At 36.2% G+C, this 19285-nt stretch overlaps 1 protein-coding gene across 1 annotated transcript; it reads right to left on the reverse strand.

Annotated features, from left to right (window-relative positions):
* Positions 1–18349: 18349 nt before the first annotated feature.
* Positions 18350–19285, reverse strand: LOC122912915 (olfactory receptor 4P4-like). Its single transcript, XM_044259316.1, has one exon. It carries the CDS (start codon positions 19283–19285, stop codon positions 18350–18352), a length of 936 nt encoding a protein of 311 aa, XP_044115251.1.

The raw sequence follows: 19285 nt of genomic DNA on the forward strand, positions 1-19285 counted from the left end.
CTATTCAAGGAATTCACTAAGTTGACTATGCCTCATCCAAGTGTCTCAGAGAATAAAAACCAAATATTCAATTAAAATGACCCCTAAGAAGACTCTAGGAGAACACAAAATAACAACTTTCCATTAAATCTACCAGCAAATTGTGCCTTAGTCAACACGAAGGCCTTTTATCAATCCCCAGTTGAGTCTTAGATGTTACTCAAAACACAACACTGATTGCCTAACAATGTGATCCACCCAACACTTTTATAATTTCAGATCAGTTCTGACCAAATATCCTCATTACATCTACATTTTCATGATGCAGGGTCATGATTCAGCCCTGACCTTATACCTGACTTCTCAATCAATTCCAATTTAAATTTCCTCTTCAACGCTATTCCTAAGTTAACATGGTCACCCATACAACAAATAATCACACTGTAACAGAGATGGAATTTTAAAACAAAAATATTCATTTTCATAGTGGAATTTTAAGAACTTGAATCTGTTAAGGACAAACTATTGAGAAATAACTTCAGATGATTCTCCAAATCAGATTATAGTGATAGTAGCCAGTAAGTTAAAAAGGCTATTTTTTTTTTTTTTATTTGACAGACAGAAATCACAAGTAGGCAGAGAGGCAGGCAGAGAGAGAGGGGGAAGCAGGCTCCCTGCTGAGCAGAGAGCCTGATGTGAGGCTCAATCCCAGGACACTGGGATCATGACCCAAGATGAAGGCAGAGGCTTTAACCCACTGAGCCACACAGGTATCCCTAAAGAAGCTATTTTAATTTGAATAAAATATAATGCTGAGAATACTACTGGTTTGAATTTTTCATTAAACATACCTGAAATATGTTCTTTATCCTCACTCAAACATAAAGGCTTTTTGCATAATTTTAAGTCCCTCAGTAATGAAAGTCTTGGAATATTCTCAGGCGAAGCCATTTCATTAATCTGTCTGCATTTATTGGGAGTTTGCTAAAAATATTACTTGAATCTCTAGTTGTCTTAGTGCAGAAGGCTATAGTTATGCTTAATGTCCTGCCTGGCAGTCCTGGGTTCAACCTCGTGACATGAGCAGGGAGGGAAGCAGAGGGAGAGGAAGAAGCAGACTCCCCATTAGGAGCCTGGTTACTGCCATTAACTGCCACGTATTTTAGTGTCTGTAAAAAAGTCATGTGTAGGGCACCTGGGTGGCTTAGTAGGTTAAGCGTCTGCTTTCAGCTCAGGTCATGTTCTCAGGGTTCTGGGATCCAGCCCAGCACGGAGCTCCTTGCTCAATGGGGAGCCTGCTTCTTCCTCTCCCTCTGCTTCCCTCCCTGTTCATGCTCTCTCTCAAATAAATAAATAATCTTTAAGAAATAAATAAAAAAATAAAAATTATTTTTAAAAAATCATGCGTATTATCTGATAATTCATTATAGTTTTGGAGGAATCCCTGGTTATATGTCTTTTTTTAAATTTTATTTATTTATTTATTTATTTATTTGTCAGAGAGAGAGAGCACAAGCAGGAAGAGTGGCAGGCAGAGGCAGAGAAAGAAGCAGGCTCCCTGACGAGCAAGGAGCCCGATGTGGGACTCGATCCCAGGGCTCTGGGATCATGACCTGAGCCGAAGGCAGCGGCCTAACCCAGTGAGCCACCCAGGTGTCCCTATACATCTTAATTCAGCCACTAACTTCAGATATGACATTTGCACATTAGTTAATTTCTTTTAAGAAGTTTTTTCTTCATTTGAAACCCAGAAAAATATCTCCTGCTCTGTATAATTCAGACGGAGAGTCAACTTTGATCATAGGTGAGAAAGACCTTTAAAAAAAAACAAAACAGTGCACAGATGACAGTATTATTGTATTAAAATTAATGTGCACAAGGAAAAATGGAAATACTTTAGGTTTATAGAGTTAAGGAACTTATGCATAGTAACATGACTAGTGTATATAGCCAACTAGAATTTATAACCTGAAGTTTCTGATTCCAGAGCCTATGTTTCTAAACACTTTACTATACAGCCTCTCAAAAGGGAAATACTGAAGTTACAATAAATTTAACATGAACTCTGCCTGTCCCAACTCTGAAATTTGCACACATTTCTGAATCTTCCAGACGAAACCAGAATCACTCCTAGTCACTCAAGTTTAAAGCGAAAATGTGTAACAGGAAACACAGAACTATAAAATTGACTCAAATCTCCGTAAGAAACCACAAACCAAATCAGTTCAGGGTTCTGAAATAAATAAGCCAGCCCTAGAATGAAAACAAATATACAGCTTATGTGCTCCTCTAGGAACCAATGTATTGCTTATTCTTACAAGCATGAGTAGTGATACAGCAACATCAGCTGTTGGCCAAGCAAGAAAAACAGGTAGGAGAAAACCATCTGAGTGCATGCCCTAATACTGCCAGGCCTTACACATTTGGGACCTGGTATATTCTTGGCATATAAATGTCCTATCTGTAGAATGAGGGCACTAGCTTCACTGATCCCATCACGATGTCTTCTGCAGAATTAAAATTACCTTATTCCTGGTCAATGTTTTACTGACCATCTTCCTAAAGTTGTAGTAATTTGTTCTTTTTTTAAGTGCAGTCGTCTAATAAAAAGGGCAAAATTAGTACATGACTTTGATCTTGTTTTTCTAGAATATGTGATCTTACCCTCAATAGACAACCAAGATCTCTGAATTTAGTCCTCTCTGAAGCCAAAAAGTCTTAGACTGTAGAATTCACAGTAAAACCTACTCTAAAATGAGCTGCTAATTAATATGTTTTCTTAACATAGTAGTCAAAAATTTTTCAAAAGCTATCATTATAGATTTGTGCAAATAATGGTAAAAAAGATTACTCACATTTTTTCCTCTGCACTTATTTTGAATGTGTTCCTCTTTTATTTATTTTTTTAATGTCCCATCTTCATTGAAATCACAGGCATTCTTTAAATATTTGAATTTTTTTTTTTTTAAGGTTCCTGACTTGAAATTTGTCTCAACTCAGTGAGTGTTACTGGTGAGTTCCACTTTCTAATTTCCCCCAATGTATAGATAAAAATAATACAAAATTCATGCATTTTTTAAATTACTGTCACCTGTCGTACCTTCAGTTCAAATAAATGATAGGAGGTCACCTGCAGAAAAAAAATTTGAAGTCAAGAAGAGGACTTTGTTTTCCAGATTTAGACCAATCATAATTTATATGCTCTGTATTTGTACCACCACATCATTCTTGAGGGTTTCAAGCCTCAAATGCTAAGTTAAATTTTATGTAACAATTAACTTAAAAGTACACTTGTTTCCTCCTAATGTGTTGCGTTTTTAGTTTGAGTTAATTGTTTTCTGTCCCCAAGTAATCATTTCACCAGTTAGTATCCTCTTAGATCCAAGTTACCTGGGCGGCTCTACAGCTGGATGACTAATGCCCTACACAAGAGGTCACGGCAGCATGTTGTTAGAATCCCACTCATTAAAAGGTCCTTGGTGACTGAGACCTGCTGTTTATGCCATTTGACTTTCCTTCTCCCTTTGCTATAATCTGGGGATTGAACCTTAGTTCTGGTCCTTATGTTAAGAAATGATATCCATGCATTCCCACATAGTTTTTATTCTTCTCTGGGGGAAAGAAAGATGTATGTGTGTGTGTATGCGTGTGTGTTCTTTAATGCATTTCATTTAAGATATTTTTCTACTTCCCATTTAAGGTAAAAATTTAACAGTGTATTTCTATTCAGGGAAATTTCCATCTAAGATAAATTAATTTCCATAAAGGTAAATCTGAAGGAAATTTACAGACATAAAGGACTTCTTTCGTGTCTTTTTTAGGTTTACAAAATGCTCATTAAAATACTTTTCAACAGTGGAGTTGAACATTCTGTAATTTTGCTCTGGTCTTACAACATTTTCAATAATCTTTCCTCTTCTTACACTTCTATTCAAAACGCATACTTGATTCTGCTTTGCCTTGAGCTCACCAACAATAGCAGATATTTAGTGAGCATGTGCTCTTCGTCTGACCTGAACCACTGATGGGGTTTAGCTTCTTTCTCTCTACAACAAGTCTGTGCAATAGATAGTATCACCAGCCTCATTTCACAGATGAACAAACTGGGGCATTGAAAAGTGACAGCGTAAATGAGTGATTCCCGTGAAACAGAGGTGACACTTGTGAGGAGAAAGAGCATGAGCTTCTGGAAGGATAAAGATGCTATATATATATATATATTTTTTTTTGTCTTGAGTAAAAGTTAATGGGTTTATAATCATTCAATATTCTGTACATGAATACTTGTTTGGGTGCCTTATTTAATGGTTAAAAAAGCATACACATAGCTTAAGGTCATAGCCTTTGAGAATTAGCACAAGCTGTTTGTTTGATTTGCTTCTAAACTAGAAATTATCAAAAGGAGATCACCTTATGATCAATTTATTTCTTATAATCCAACTAAACCATTGTTTTTCTCCCCCCAAATCTCTTCTCTTGCTGTTAGATGTTTCCCTTAATCTTGATTTACTAGGTGTTTTTACGTCTCTTTCAGACCTCAGACTTTTCTCCTTGGAACCCCCTCTATTCCTCTTGTCCTTCCTTGGCTACAGAGCTTTCATATCTATGATGCATTTTGAGCTATTGTGTGTAAACTGTGTCATGGTTCTAAAATCATTTTCTGCATATGGACAGCCAGTTGTTCTAGCACTGTTTGTTAAAAACACTATCTTTTCGGGCTGCCTGGGTGGCTCAGTGGGTTAAGCCTCTGCCTTCAGCTCAGGTCATGATCTCAGGGTCCTGGGATCGAGTCCTGCATCAAGCTCTCTGCTAGGCAGGGAGCCTGCTCTCTCTCTCTCTCTCTCTCTCTCTCTCTCTCTCTACTTGCCCCTCTGTCTACTTGTGATCTCTCTCTGTCAAATAAATAAAATCTTTAAAAAAAAAAAAAAACACTATCTTTTATCTACCAACGTACCTTTTCATTTTTGTTCCATTGATCTTTGCGTGTATGTTTTTTGCCAATACTCCACTGTCCAGTAATAGCATATAATCTTAATTATTCTAACTTTATACTAACTTTATACTAGTGTACTTTTTGTAATATGAGCCTTACAACATTATGAGGTTTTTAAAAAAATATTCTGGCTATCGTAGTTGTTTGCTTTTTCATAGGAGTTTGAGAATCACCTTGCTGCTATTCTAAAAACAAAATAAAACAAAACAAAACAAAATACAAGTTGCTGTGATTGGGGAAATTGACATTTTCACAGTATTGAATCTTTTTTTTTTTTTTTTAAGACTTTGACAGAGAGAGATCACAAGTAGGCAGAGAGGCAGGCAGAGAGAGAGGAGGAAGTAGGCTTCCTGCCGAGCAGAGAGCCCGATGTGGGGCTTGATCCCAGATCCTTGGGATCATGACCTCAGCTGAAAGCAGAGGCTTAACCCACTGAGCCACCCAGGCGCCCCCACAGTATTGAATCTTCTAATTAACAAGCTATGTATACTCTCCATTTGCTCAGCTCTTCTTTGATTTATTTCATTATTGTTTTATAATTTTCTGAATGTAGATCTTGCACATATTTCATTAAATTTATATGGAAATAGGTTTTATTTTTTAATTTTATATTTCATTTTTCCAATTGTTGGCAATCGATTATGCATGTGAACATTGTATCCTATGAACTTGCTAAACTCACTAGTCTGAATAGGTATTCATAGATTCTTTGGAATTTTAACATAGGCAGTTGTGTTGCATAGAAATAAGGAGAGTTTTATTTGTTCTTCTACTATGTATGACTTTTGGGGGGTCTATTACATTAGATAGTACTTTCAGAACAATGTTGAATAATTAGTGGTGGAAAAAGACATTTTTGCTTTGTTCTAGAATAAGTTAAGTCTCTTCCCATTAAGTATTGTATTAGCTATTGTTATTCATAGGTATTTTTATTAGCCTAATGAAATTCATTTTGTTCCTAGATTGCTGAGGATATTGATCTTAAAAAAGATGTTGAATTCTGTTGAATTTTTTTTTTTTTTTTTTACATCTGTTGATATGATCATGCAGTTCTCTTTCTTTGGTCTATAAATATGTGAATTGCATTGTTTTTCAATTGTTGAACAAGGCTTGCAGATGAACCCCACATGGATGTTATGTATTGGTTTTTATTGTATCTGATTCAATAATGTTTTGTTAAAAAATTTTATGTCTGAGGCGCCTGGGTGGCTCAGGGGTTAAGCCTCTGTCTTAGGCTCAGGTCAGGATCTCAGCTCCTGAGAATGAGCCCTTCTTCTGGCTCTCTGCTCAGCAGGCAGCCTGCTTCCCTCTCTCTCTCTGCCTGCCTCCCTACCTACTTGTGATCTCTCTTTCTCTCTGTCAAATAAACAATAAAATCTTTAAAAAATTTTTTTAAGTCTGTGTTCTTGGGAAATAATGGTCTTTCATTTTCAGTTCTTACAGTATTTTTTTTTTATAAATAGAGTCCTATTGTTATCAAAAATATATTATTTGTTATGTTTGTATTTTTTAAAGAAAAAATTTAATGCTGAGTGCTGCTTTTCTATTAGCCCGTAACCGCATGACAGTGAGGCACAGTGAAAAGTGCAGAGATGAGCAAGGTAGGCAGGTAGATCTGGGTTCAAAGCCCAGCTCTGCAAGAAACTCTATCTTCTTAAGGAAGTCACTTTACTTCTTCAGACCTCAGCTTTCAACTCTGTAAGATGGAGATAATCACATCTACCTTTTAAAGTTACCATTAGGATGCAACAAGAAAATAAGACTCTCAGGCATCACACAGCATGAACCACTAGAGCGAGCTGCCAATCAATATTAGGCTACCCATAACAGGCACTAACCAATATTATTGTCTTTCTTTACAAAAGAAATGACACTTCATTAAACATTCTATCACAGCAAACTTTGTTCTTTCTTTTATTATTCAATGATGAGAGGTAGTATAGCCTCACAGTTAAGAGTTCTGGCAAACCAGTGATGAGATTTGAGTTCGAAACTTCGCCGTATTGCATGCCAGTGAGTAGATCTGGACTGAATTTCTAACCTCCCAAGTTCAGTCTCCTTACCTTTAAAATAGAGATAAGAAGCTCATGAAAGTTGTGTAACAAAACACTTCATACATATAAGCAATTACTGTTATCACTTATCAAATTTTTTTTTTTTATTTTTTAAAGATTCTATTTATTTATTTGACAGAAAAAGAGAGAGCGAGAGATCACAAGTAGGCAGAGAGGCAGGGGGAAGCAGGCTCCTTGCTGAGCAGAGAACCCGATGTGGGACTCGATCCCAGGACCCCGAGATCATGACCAGAACCAAAGGCAGAGGCCTAACCCACTGAGCCACCCAGGCACCCCCACTTACCAAATTTTTTAACTGAATTCCTTTAGATGTATATCTGCTGAATCTCCTTCAGTTTACACACAAAGCAATGCCATGGCAGAAACAACAGCAGACATCTGCCTTCTTCCTCCTGAACCTGACCTTTGCAGCTAAACAAGTGAAGTCTGCCTGTGGGGAGAATAGTTGTAACTGCAACAAAAATAATCATTCATTGTAGGTTATGTGTGTTCTCTAAGTCATGCTGAAAATCTAAGAAGAATATCTGGTTTCAACACAGTGCATAGTCATGTCTGAACCACTGGCTATCCACTGTGAACAAGGTTTTCCGCTGGCCCTCTTAGTGAAGCTGTAAAATTCTGGTCCGTCCCCAGCGAGAATCCAAACATAACAGAAATGCTGAAGTAAACACTATTCAGAAACCCTCAGACAGAGGGAGAGGAAGATGAAGACTCCCCACTGAGTAGGGACTTCCCCCTCCCCAATGTAGGACTTGTGGGATCATGAGGTAAGCTGAAGAGAGATGCTTAACCTACTGAGCCACTCAGGTGACCCTGTACTAGTCGTTTCACAATGTATACATGGACCAAGTAATTGCGTTTTGTACTTTAAGCTGACACAGTGTTGTAGGTCAGTTCTGTCTCAGGAAAAGTTGGGGAGAAAACTGATGAAATCAAAATAAAGACAAGGGTTTAGTTAATAGTAATGAATCAATGTTGGTTTCTAAATATTGAAAAATGCATAATTGCAATATAAGATATTAACAGTGGGGAAAACAGGACCTGTACTACCCTTATAGAATTTCTATATAGCTAAAATTATTCAAAATTTTATTTTTTTTCATTTTTTAATTTCAAGATTTTATTTAAATTCTAGTTAGTCAATATTTCAATTTACATGATATAGAAGTGCTTTCAAAGCTATAGCCCAAATTTTTTTTTTTTTAAATTATGCATATAACTCTGCTCACATCATCTCAAGAATCCACACAATTGACTACATTTCCAAACTCATTTTTGTAAGGTAGAATCTGTCTTTGACCAACATGTAATTATAATCCATAAATCTTATTTCTGGCATCCATAAATGATACCAATGGAACAATTACTCTGTGAGATATTTTCCTGGCTCCTTCATCCACATCTAGCTGTTCCTCCTTTTTAAATACAGATGTTTAGGTATGATGTTTGGCAACAGATTTTTCTCATAGGATTTTTCATCTCTGAATTTCTCAGAGGATACACTAAGGGATCGAACATAGGAGAAATGGTGGTGTAAAATAGAGCAAATACTTTATCCTTAGAAGAGGTCAGAGGTCAAAAGTAGACAAAGATTAAAGACCCAAAAAACAAGATTATCACAGTGATCTGAACTCCACAAGTAGAGAGGGCTTTATTTCTTCCTTCAGGTGAGTAATTTCTTAAAGTGAATAATGACATAGGAAAAAAATACAACAACAAATGTCACCAAGGTAACCAATCCTGAATTTGCACCTACAAAGACACCAGCAAAGTGGGTATCAGTACAGGTAACTTTCAGTAAAGGGAAAATTCATAAAAGCAGTGATCGATTTCATTAGGACCACAAAAGGGCCACTGGGTTGCCATAAGAAACTGAGTTTAGGAGTGGAGAGCTCCACCAGCCCAAGCAGCTAAGACTAGGAGATTGCACCTTGTCCTGTTCATGATAAACATGTGGTGAAATTTGTAGATGGCAACAGAGTGATCAATGGCCACGATGGTCAGTATAGAGACCTCAGTGTTTATAGAGAAGTACATGGTAAAGAGTTGTCACATGCAATTATGATAGAAGATGGATTTTCTTCCCTCAAGCAGGTCACCAGTCTGTTTGGGTGTCATAGAAGAGGTGTAGCAGTTGTCCATAAAGGATAAGTGACTGAAGGAATAGTACATTGGTTGGAGAAAAAGGGCTGTGGTAAATAGAGATAAGTTTTCCTACCAACAGGATAGGAACATAACAGAGTAAGAAGAGAACATGAGAAAATATTTGTATGTTATAATTATAAGAAAATCCCAAAGGGATGAATTCTGAGACATTCTTCTGTTTCTCCATATATTTTAGTTTGCAAATATCTGAAAAAAAAGAAAACATTAATTTGTGTAAAGAATTATCAACATGATAATAATATAAAATTTGCCAAAAAAAAGTTTGGGCATTATGGAATATTCATTTAAATTATTTTTATTAATTTGAATTAACTTCCCTTTTGTATTATGTATTGTATTTTACAAATCAGTTGTGAAATCTAATGTGGAATGGGTATAATAATATAATTTTTCAACTTTACCATTAATAAGACAAATGATTGTTTGAAGTGTTAGATTACCTTAAAGCAACGAAATACAACTGCTAGTTACATTATTTAGGTAACAAAAGTTTAATTTATTAAAGTTTCAAAAAAAGCAAAATCTTTTGAACATTTTTAACTATGGTTTAGAGTCAAAAAATGGAATTGCCAAAGCATATCTGTGTTGATTGTATTTTATGGCTTTTCCTAAAAATTTCATGGGTTTTATATATAATCTGGACAATAAAAGTCAATGAAAGATTATACAGAATGTGGTTTTAAAAGAATTTTGTGGTCCGCACTCAGTGACTATTTGTTACATTGATGAATGTACAAAAAAGTAACAAATTCGTATGTTTTGTACCATCTTAATACTTTAGGGAATAGAGTATAAAATAGGGAGAATGCATTTTGGGAACTGTTTTATCCAGTGCACAAATTGATACCCAATGTGAATGCAAACCATTTCAAGCCTAGGTAAAATGCAGCTAGATGACTTTAAAAAGCAGAAGGCTTCTAAAGCAAAGTTCACTAGAAGCTATTAAATCCCAGGATTCACAATTTCAAAACCTATGCTTTCAACACATTTTAGCTAGTGAATGTCATTTGTATAGCATTTAAAAATGGCCTGTATTCTGAGAAACTGATTCTACTCTAAATTATTATAAAACTCTAATTTCATCAAGGAATAAAGAAACTCAACTTGTTCATTCTATGACTTGAATTACTATAATTACTATAAGACCTCCTACCCCTAATTGTTAACAAAGCAAAAATTATTATCAGGCTCCTAGTGTTCAACAGTGAACAGTAGTTAAGTGGAGGTCAGTAAATTTGGGGGTCATTGGTCAGTCTTCTTCTTACCTTATTACATCTAATGCTGATTCTTTTTGTTTGTTTGTTTGTTTTACAAATAGATTTATTTACCAAAACAAGTTAATTTAAGCTAACTGTTAAATAAGTAGCTTGGTAAACAACTTAAATGTGGTATCATAGGATATACCTAAACAATTTTCAATTTTCAATCAATGAGACACTGATCAAGACAATCTAAGTAATTCCTTGTCATCAGAAAATAATACCCTGTGGATATTGGAGGACTAGAGATGCTGATTCCCACTCAGTCTAGGACTGCATCCCATGCTTGGGAGAAGAGCAAAATGGGGGGTCCTGGAGGCCAGCAGGGAGGGGAAGCATTTTGAACCCTAATCCCAACAGAAAGAGCTTGCAACCCTCAGTTTGTTCTCTGTAGTTAAGTCTCTTATGGTTTGCTTTCCTCTCTTTTACACCTGAAAAGAACTGAAGGGAGAAGTCATAGACTATGTTCTTTTTAAATGCACATCTCCCTTTCATTTCTGCTTCTCTGATCTGTTCCATGAATGTGGGGTTTAGGGGACTACAACCAGGATCTGGTCCTACACCAACTTCCAGGAGACACTCCATAGGCAGTCACCAAAGATCTAAGATGTTAAAGCTAAAATGTTTATTCCTGAAAATATGAACTATGAAGTTTATCTCTCCCAATTCTATAGAGGGTCTGAGTGCTGTAAGGATTGCTTTTCACAAACTAGAGAAAGAAAACCAGAAATAGGGACATGTGAGGGTGCCTGGGTGGCTCAGTGGGTTAAGCCTCCACCTTTGGCTCAGATCATGATCTCAGGGTGCTGGGATCGAGCCCCGCATTGGGTTCCCTTCCCGCCTCTCTCTCTGCCTGCTTGTGATTTCTCTCTCTGTTAAAAAAAAAAAAAAAAAGAAAGAAAAGGATATGTGAGATACTATCAAACATGAAAGAACATTCATTTCTGTTCATTCGTACTTATGAAGTCCTAAATATTACGAATGTGCTCAAAGGTTGATGCATATTTTTATTGAAAAGCTGTATCTACGAGAATATGCAGGAGAAGTGGAAGACTATGTATTGACAAATAACATACACTTAGAAAGATATGTGTGACAAATATGTGATATATAAATATATGTGTAAGAGAGACTTTCCTTATAGGGTTGGGAATAACATATGATGTTGCATTAATATTCCTGAACCTTCAAGAGCAGTCAAATATATCCTATAGGCCGAGTGATGCACTATACAAAACAGGACCCCAATATTTATTAAATATAAAAGGATGAGGGAAATAATAGAATAGAGCAACATATCTTAATTTTATATCGTTGCATTGGCAAAATTAGTCAGAATCATGTCAAATCTAGAGAGAGGTATATTTGAAGAGTGCTGAAGGAAGGTGTCACATTACTAAGATACAATGGGACTCACAGCACTCAATGAAGTGGTCATCAAGAGTTGAGAACAGGGGCGCCTGGGTGGCTCAGTGGGTTAAGCCTCTGCCTTTAGCTCAGGTCATGATCTCAGGGTCCTAGGATCAAGCTCTGCATCAGGCTCTCTGCCGAGCAGAGAGCCTGTCTGGTTCTCCTCCCCTCCACTGCCTGCCTCTCTGCCTACTTGTGATCTTCCTCTCTGTGAAAAAAAAAAAAAAAAAAAAAAAAAAAAAAAAAAGAATTGAGAACATAATATTGCAGTGACATGAAAAAAAACAAAACAAAACAAAACACACCCACAGTATATAGCTGATGAGGGGTATTTATTTTTGCTAAAATATCCCACTATATTACATAGTACCATGAATTAATTTGCTTAAATTATTCCATAACATTGCATAGAACACTGTAAATTAATTATTATTTTTTTGTGTGGGTAAATCTTTTCACACCTTTCCTTCTCCTCATTCATGATCATGCAGCTGAATAATTTGAATATATTTTTCTGCTTGGGTTGATCCAGGATCCTGTTAGGAAGGAAATAGTGTTTGTCATTTTCTTGTACTTCTATTTGGGGATGATGTTGAGTAACTTTCTGATTATTACTACTGTCAAGAACAGCTGGACACTCGGGAGTCCAATGTACTTCTTCCTTTCCCAACTATCCTAATCTGACATCTGCGTCTATACTTCCATAGCCCCTATAATGGTTGTGGATGCCCTTTTGAAGAAGACCACTATTGCTTTCAGTGAGTGCTTGGTACATGTCTTTTCACTACATTTCTTTGGCTACCTGGGGATCTTCATCCTCATCCTCATGGCTGCTGACCGCTATGTGGCCATCTGTAAGCCCCTGCACTGCACAACCATCATGAGGCGAGTCTGTGCTGTGCTGGTGGCTATGGCCTGGGTGGAGTCCTCTGTGCATTCTTTAGCTCAGATTTTTCTGGCCTTGAGTTTACCCTTCTGTGGTACCATTGACCAAAGTTTTTGCAGTCCTTGTTGAAACTTGCCTGAGCAGACACCTATATGATCAACCTATTCCTGGTGTCCAAATTGGTGCCATTTACCCATTGAGTTCTGTCTACTGATATGCTCCTATGTTACATCTTGTATTCACTGAACACCGCAGTGCTGAAGGGAGGAGAAAAGCTCTCTTCCACTTCATTGTGGTCATCCTGTATATTTATATACACACGTCCTGCAAACACCTTCCCCATGGGTAAACGATAGCAGTGTTTTATACACTTGGAACAGCTTGCTCAACACTCTGACACTCTGAGGAATGCAGACGGGAAAGCTACCATAGGAAATTATGCAGCAAGAAGTGGATTTCAGATGACTAAAGATGAAAGGAAGTTTCAAATATTTTCTTCATAGTTTGGATTTACCTAGAAGTCCATAAAGAATATGATCTTAGTGGCTCCTGGGTGGCTCAGTGAGTTAAGCCTCTGCCTTGGGCTCAGCTCATGATCTCAGGGTCCTGGGATCGAGCCCTACATCCGGCTCTCTGCCCAGCGGGGAGCCTGCCTCCCTCTCTCTCTCTGCCTGACTCTCTGTCTACTTGTGATCTCTGCCTGTCAAATAAATAAAATCTTAAAAAAAAAAAAGAATATAATTTTAATGTGGTAGAGCTAATAGAATCCTGTCTTTGGACATGAGCACTAGTTCCTTCAGGAAAATATCAATATGGACACACACACTGGTTAGGCTTAAGTCAGTTTTATGTAGAGGAATAGACAGCATAAGCTACAAACAGGTACATAAGGTCTATAGCCTTAGATGTGCTCCACCATTCTGTCTCTGCCTGTCTTGCCTGCCCTATTGCTTGTGGTTTTGATCTAGAGCTTGCCCTGTTCCTCTTCATGTGGACTCCTGGTGTTCCCTGCTGTTCTGTACTACCCTGAATGTTTGCATCCAAAGACTAGAGACTTTTGGTCTTCCAGTTTCCATTATCAGGCACTTTTGTGTCATTGCAGCTGACCATGAACCTTCAATGTAGTTGTTCTTCCTGACTTAGTAGAAAGTATCAGATTCAAATAATTATAGGAGTTTTATGTTCTAAAAGACACTATGAAGTCTAATAATCTCCATTCCAAATCTTGGAGTTATATTCTGAAATGCCTTCTTTTAAAGATTTTTTTTTAGAAAGATAGAGAAAGAGAGAGAGAGTGAGATAGACAGCAATCTCATGAGCAGGAGTGGGACAGAGGGAGACTCTCAAGCAGACTCCCAATGATCATCGAGCCTGAGATGGGAATCCTTGTTACTGAGATCATGATCTGAGCTGAAATCTGAGTGTCAGATATGCAACTGACTGAGCCACCCAGGCACCCTTATATTCTGAAATCTTATGATATGTTTAAGTACATTCTTCTAGAACAGTAACTGAACTTAGTGAGAAAATTCATGTTTCTGAGGTAGTTCTTTGATATTAAGAAGACCTTAATGGTTGGATTTATATGCTTAGTAGTATTCTTTTGGTAAACTCTACTTTATGCTCCTATATTAGTCCCTTCTAATTTTGGGGGTGCTAGGTTTCTTTTGAATCATACCAATAATAATAATTTGTCTATAATATTAATTATTATAATTATAGCTTAGATAACCCAAATTAAGAATGATATATTTATGCAACAGAAGAAGAGTGGATAAGCAGTAGATAATAGTGAATATTAGAATATTAATTACTAAAATAATAAGATAGTCCCAAGGATGATATTTAGGCCTTGAAACAGAAATATTTACATCACAGACATGAATTATGAATTCCTTTTCCTGATAAAGACAAACAGGTCAATGTAAATTAAAAAAATCACTGGTTTGCAGAAATTCAAGGATAAAGGAGAAGGGGTAAATAAGCAGAACATGGGATATCTTAGGGAAGGGAAACTACTCTGTATGATATTGTAATGGTGGATACATGACATAATGCATATGCCAAAATCTGTAAAACTTGTTAACACCAAGAGTAAATCCTAACGTAAGCTATGGACCTTAAGAATACTGTACCCAGGGGCACCTGGGTGGCTCAGTGGGTTAAAGCCTCTGCCTTTCACTCAGATCATGATCCCAGGGTCCTGGGATCGAGCCCCACATCGGGCTCTCTGCTCAGCAGGGAGCCTGCTTCCCTTCCTCTCTCTGCCTGCCTCTCTGCCTACCTGTGATCTCTGTCTGTCAAATGAATAAAAATTAAAAAAAAAAAAAGAATACTCTACCCATATTGGCTCAGTAGTGGTGAGAAACGTAGGATCCCACTGCAAGACGTCAGAGAACAGAGATTGTGAAGAGCATAGAATGTATATGGAAAATCACTGTACTTTTTGTGTAATGTTCTTGCAAATCTAAATCTGCTTTAAAAAATGAAATATATTAAAAAACATATTAGTGAGAATGTGCCATTCTGCCATTACAGTGCTTAAAAATATTTTATTTGAATTTTTAAACAAATTAATTATATGAGCCACACATATTGATGCTCTGAAATCCTTTACGGTTTATGCTGGTAAGCTATGCTAATCTTATTAGTGAATATAAAATATTATATTATCTGTGGTTACTTCTTAAAAATTGACATATTCTAACATTGCAAGCATGAATTTGAATGCTGTTATACCTCATGAAGAATTTGCAGCAAAAGGCATTAGGTACATTACACAGGATAGTCTTTAATATTTTGAAGTTGTATGCTTTTTAATTTTCCATTATGTTTCTGTTTCTTATAACATGCAAACTTTCTCAACATTTTCACATCAATAAACATATATGCTGAATTGCATATATTTTTTGAAAATAGTTTAAGTGTCAACTAATAGCAAAATATGCTTGCTTTTCCCACTAAAATATCTATATGTATTTTAGATTCTGATTTGGAATAATTCTGTAATCTACATCTTCATATCCTCAGGCAGGATTTTGTGTAGTAAAAATGGCATCTAAGAAGTTACTGTTACAAGAAAATAATTTGTAAGTATGTGTGGTGATGGAAGTTAGCTAGACTTATTGCAGTGACTATTTTTCAATATATACTCATATCAAATCATTATGTTACATACAACAAACGAATATAATGCTATACATCATTTATATCTCAATTAAAGTAAAGACTATATTGTCAACTTATTAAACATGAAAGCAACAGTAAGAAGTATGAAGTCATTTCTGTGAAAGTTGTTGATTTTATAGAATGCTAAAGCCTGGTTAATTTGAAATGTGTGTCTAGATTTGTAGCAGAAAATGTCCTTAGCCATAGGTCAACATTGTGTGCAAATAATAGTTTCAATCACTAATAATGTTCTAAAAGAGAAATTCATATTATTAAGAAAGGATGATAATGAAAACAAATAATAACCACTATACAAAAGAGGTCTTTAAATGAATCTGTTGTTTAATTTAATTTTCTGAACTACTATTTCATGTTCAGAGACAGCTTTCTTAGGCCCAGCTAGGTAATGAAACAGTATAGAACATGCCTAGGAGAAAAAGTTTAATCTGGCAACAGTTATGTTTCTTTGTGTATAACTGCAGAATCCATCTGTCCATTTCCTCTCTGCTCTAACAGTTCTGGTGAATTTCACCTTCCTCATTATTATTATTATTTATTTTTTTTTTTCTGCTCTTTATACCTGGTTGTTCTGGGCCCTCAGACTGATTGCAGCTCTTGCATTTTACTTACATATTCTAAAAAGTTTTCCATGTTTTTAACATCTCCCTTTTAATAAAATCCTGCTATCAAACATTCAAACATCTTCTCTATAATGACATTTGCTGTGTTTCTTAAGTAACCTTTATTTAAATCCTATCTCATGCAAAAAAGGTGTGTGTGTGTGTGTGTGTGTGTGTGTGTATATATATATTTTTTTTTCTGTAGAAAATCTTTTTCAGATGTCTCTTGTTCATTCCACTTACAAATTCTGGTATATTTGTCATGTCATAATGTATATTAGTAATTAATAAAAATTATTTTTTAAAGCAGCATTAGGTTCACAGCAAAACTGAGCAGAAAGTACGAAGATTTCCCATAATGCTCCTGTCCTCACACACAGACAGCCTCTCCCACCAGAGTGATACATCTGTTACCATCAAAGGAAGCTACTCTCACAAGTTATTATCTCCCCATATATTCTTTTCATTAGGCTTCACCCTTGATGTAGTACATTTTATGGGTTTCAATATGCATAAGGACATGTATCCACAACTATACTAACAAACAGATGTGCTTCCGGTTCTAAAAATCTTCTGAGTTCTGTCTATTCATTCTACCCTCCACACTGACCCTTGGCAAACATTGAAGGTGTCAATGTCTCCATTGTTTTGCCTTTCCAGGATCCATATGGTTGCAAATCACATAATAAGCACCCTTTTCAGATTGCCTTCTTTTGCTTAGTGATACACATTTAATTTTCCTGCATATCATCTTGTGGCTTGATAGCTCATTTTTTTAGTGCTGAATAATAGTCCATTGTCCAGAGAAATCACAATTTATTTATCTATTCACCAGTGGAGGGAGGTCTTGGTTGCTTCTGAGCTTTGACAATTATAAATAAAGCAGTTATAAACATCTATATGCAGCTAAAATATGCTTGCAAAATGTACTTTAATTTGCTTTGGTTGGTTGACCATATCTTAATCTGTCTTTTGCTAGGCTTCATTTTATTTTATTTTTTTTTCTCTCTCTCTTTATAGCAAAGAAAGTCTTTACTACTGGATTCATTAACGTTCCCCTTATCAACTGGAGATAAGTAGGGCTTGTCAACAATTACATTTATTATTCAGTCCCTTAGGTTTTATAAAAAATGTTTTATATTCTTGTCAGTGGTGGAAAAACAAGTAATTATGTTTTTAGCAGCCTGAATTATTGACTCTTGCTCTGTCTTAACTACGCATTACTATTATTTTTAATATGAATTCAGGAGAACTGATCACCAGGAGCTGATTTAAAACAGGTTCTCTTATATGGTTATCTTCATTGTACAGTTGATTTCTGAATGCCCATAGAGGAAGTAGAAATGAATGTGCAATCATAAAGGTACTTGTTATGATTTAAAGTCATTATTTTAATTTTGGATTTCAACCTCATCACTAGTGCAGAATGTGTATCACTATGAGAACTGGCATATAAGCCCAGGATTTTTAATAGAGTTATCATTAAAATTGTTTTGTCTTTATAATTCACTGACCAAATAGTGTCACTTTATTTGATTTGGCAGTTTTTTCTACTGGTGACACTAATCACACCTCCTTAATACTCCATAAAATTAAGTTTTCAATTAATTCTGGTATGTGGGAATTGGGATTCATTTACCTATCCCTTTAAATTTCTTTATAATTCCTCTTTCTTTCATGAATTCCATTCACAATAGACACTGAATATAAAGATAATCAAATATTTTTTAGCTCGTTTAGTCACATCAAGCTCATTTTTAAAATAAACTTGCTTAGGTATATGTTTGCTCAAATTAATTGTGTACTTCTTTTGAAAATAATGTTTGACACAAAACTTTCCTCATGGCATTTTTCATCTCTGTATTTCTCAGAGTATAGATTAAAGGATTGAACATAGGAGAAATGATGGTATAAAATAGAGCAAAAACTTTGTCTTCAGGGAAACTGGCTGGAGGTCGAAGGTAGACAAAGATCGAAGGCCCGAAAAATAAGCTGACCACAGTGATATGAGACCCACAGGTGGAGAGGGCTTTGCGTCTTCCCTCAGCTGAGTGATGTCTTAGACTAAACAAAATAATGACGTAAGAAACAAACAAGACAACAAAGGTAACTAAGGCAACCATACCTGAATTGGCAACCACAAGGACACCATTGAGGTAGGTATCAGTGCAGGCAACTTTCAGCAGAGGGAAGATATCACAAAAGTAGTGATCAATTTCATTAGGACCACAAAACGGCAACTGGATTGCCATCAATAATTGAGGAAAAGAATGGAGAGCCCCGCCAGCCCATGCAGCCAAGACTAGGAGATGGCACCTTGTCCTGTTCATGATAAGCAGGTAGTGGAGAGGTTTGCAGATGGCAGCATAGCGATCAAAGGCCATGGCGGTAAGAATGAAGATCTCAATGCCTCCAAAGAAGTGCACGGCAAATAGTTGTAACATGCAATTACTGTAGGAAATGGATTTTGTCCCTCCTAGTAGGTCACTAATTAATTTGGGTGTAATACTAGGGGTATAGCAGATGTCCATAGAGGATAAGTGGCTGAGGAAGTAGTACATCGGTTGGTGAAAAAGAGGACTACATTGAATGGAGACAAGGATCAGAAGGTTTCCTGCCAACAGGGCACTATAACTGAATAAGAAGAGCACAAAGCAAAATATTTCTATGTTCTGGTCATATGAAAGTCCTAGAAGTATGAATTCTGAGATGTTTCTCTGCTTCTCCAT

Source organism: Neovison vison, chromosome 7, assembly GCF_020171115.1.
Source record: "Neovison vison isolate M4711 chromosome 7, ASM_NN_V1, whole genome shotgun sequence".
Classification (NCBI taxonomy): domain Eukaryota; kingdom Metazoa; phylum Chordata; class Mammalia; order Carnivora; family Mustelidae; genus Neogale; species Neogale vison.

Coding starts and splice junctions, on each gene's coding strand:
- LOC122912915 (XM_044259316.1), bottom strand. CDS start 19,285: ATGGAGAAGCAGAGAAACATCTCAGAATTCATACTTCTAGGACTTTCA.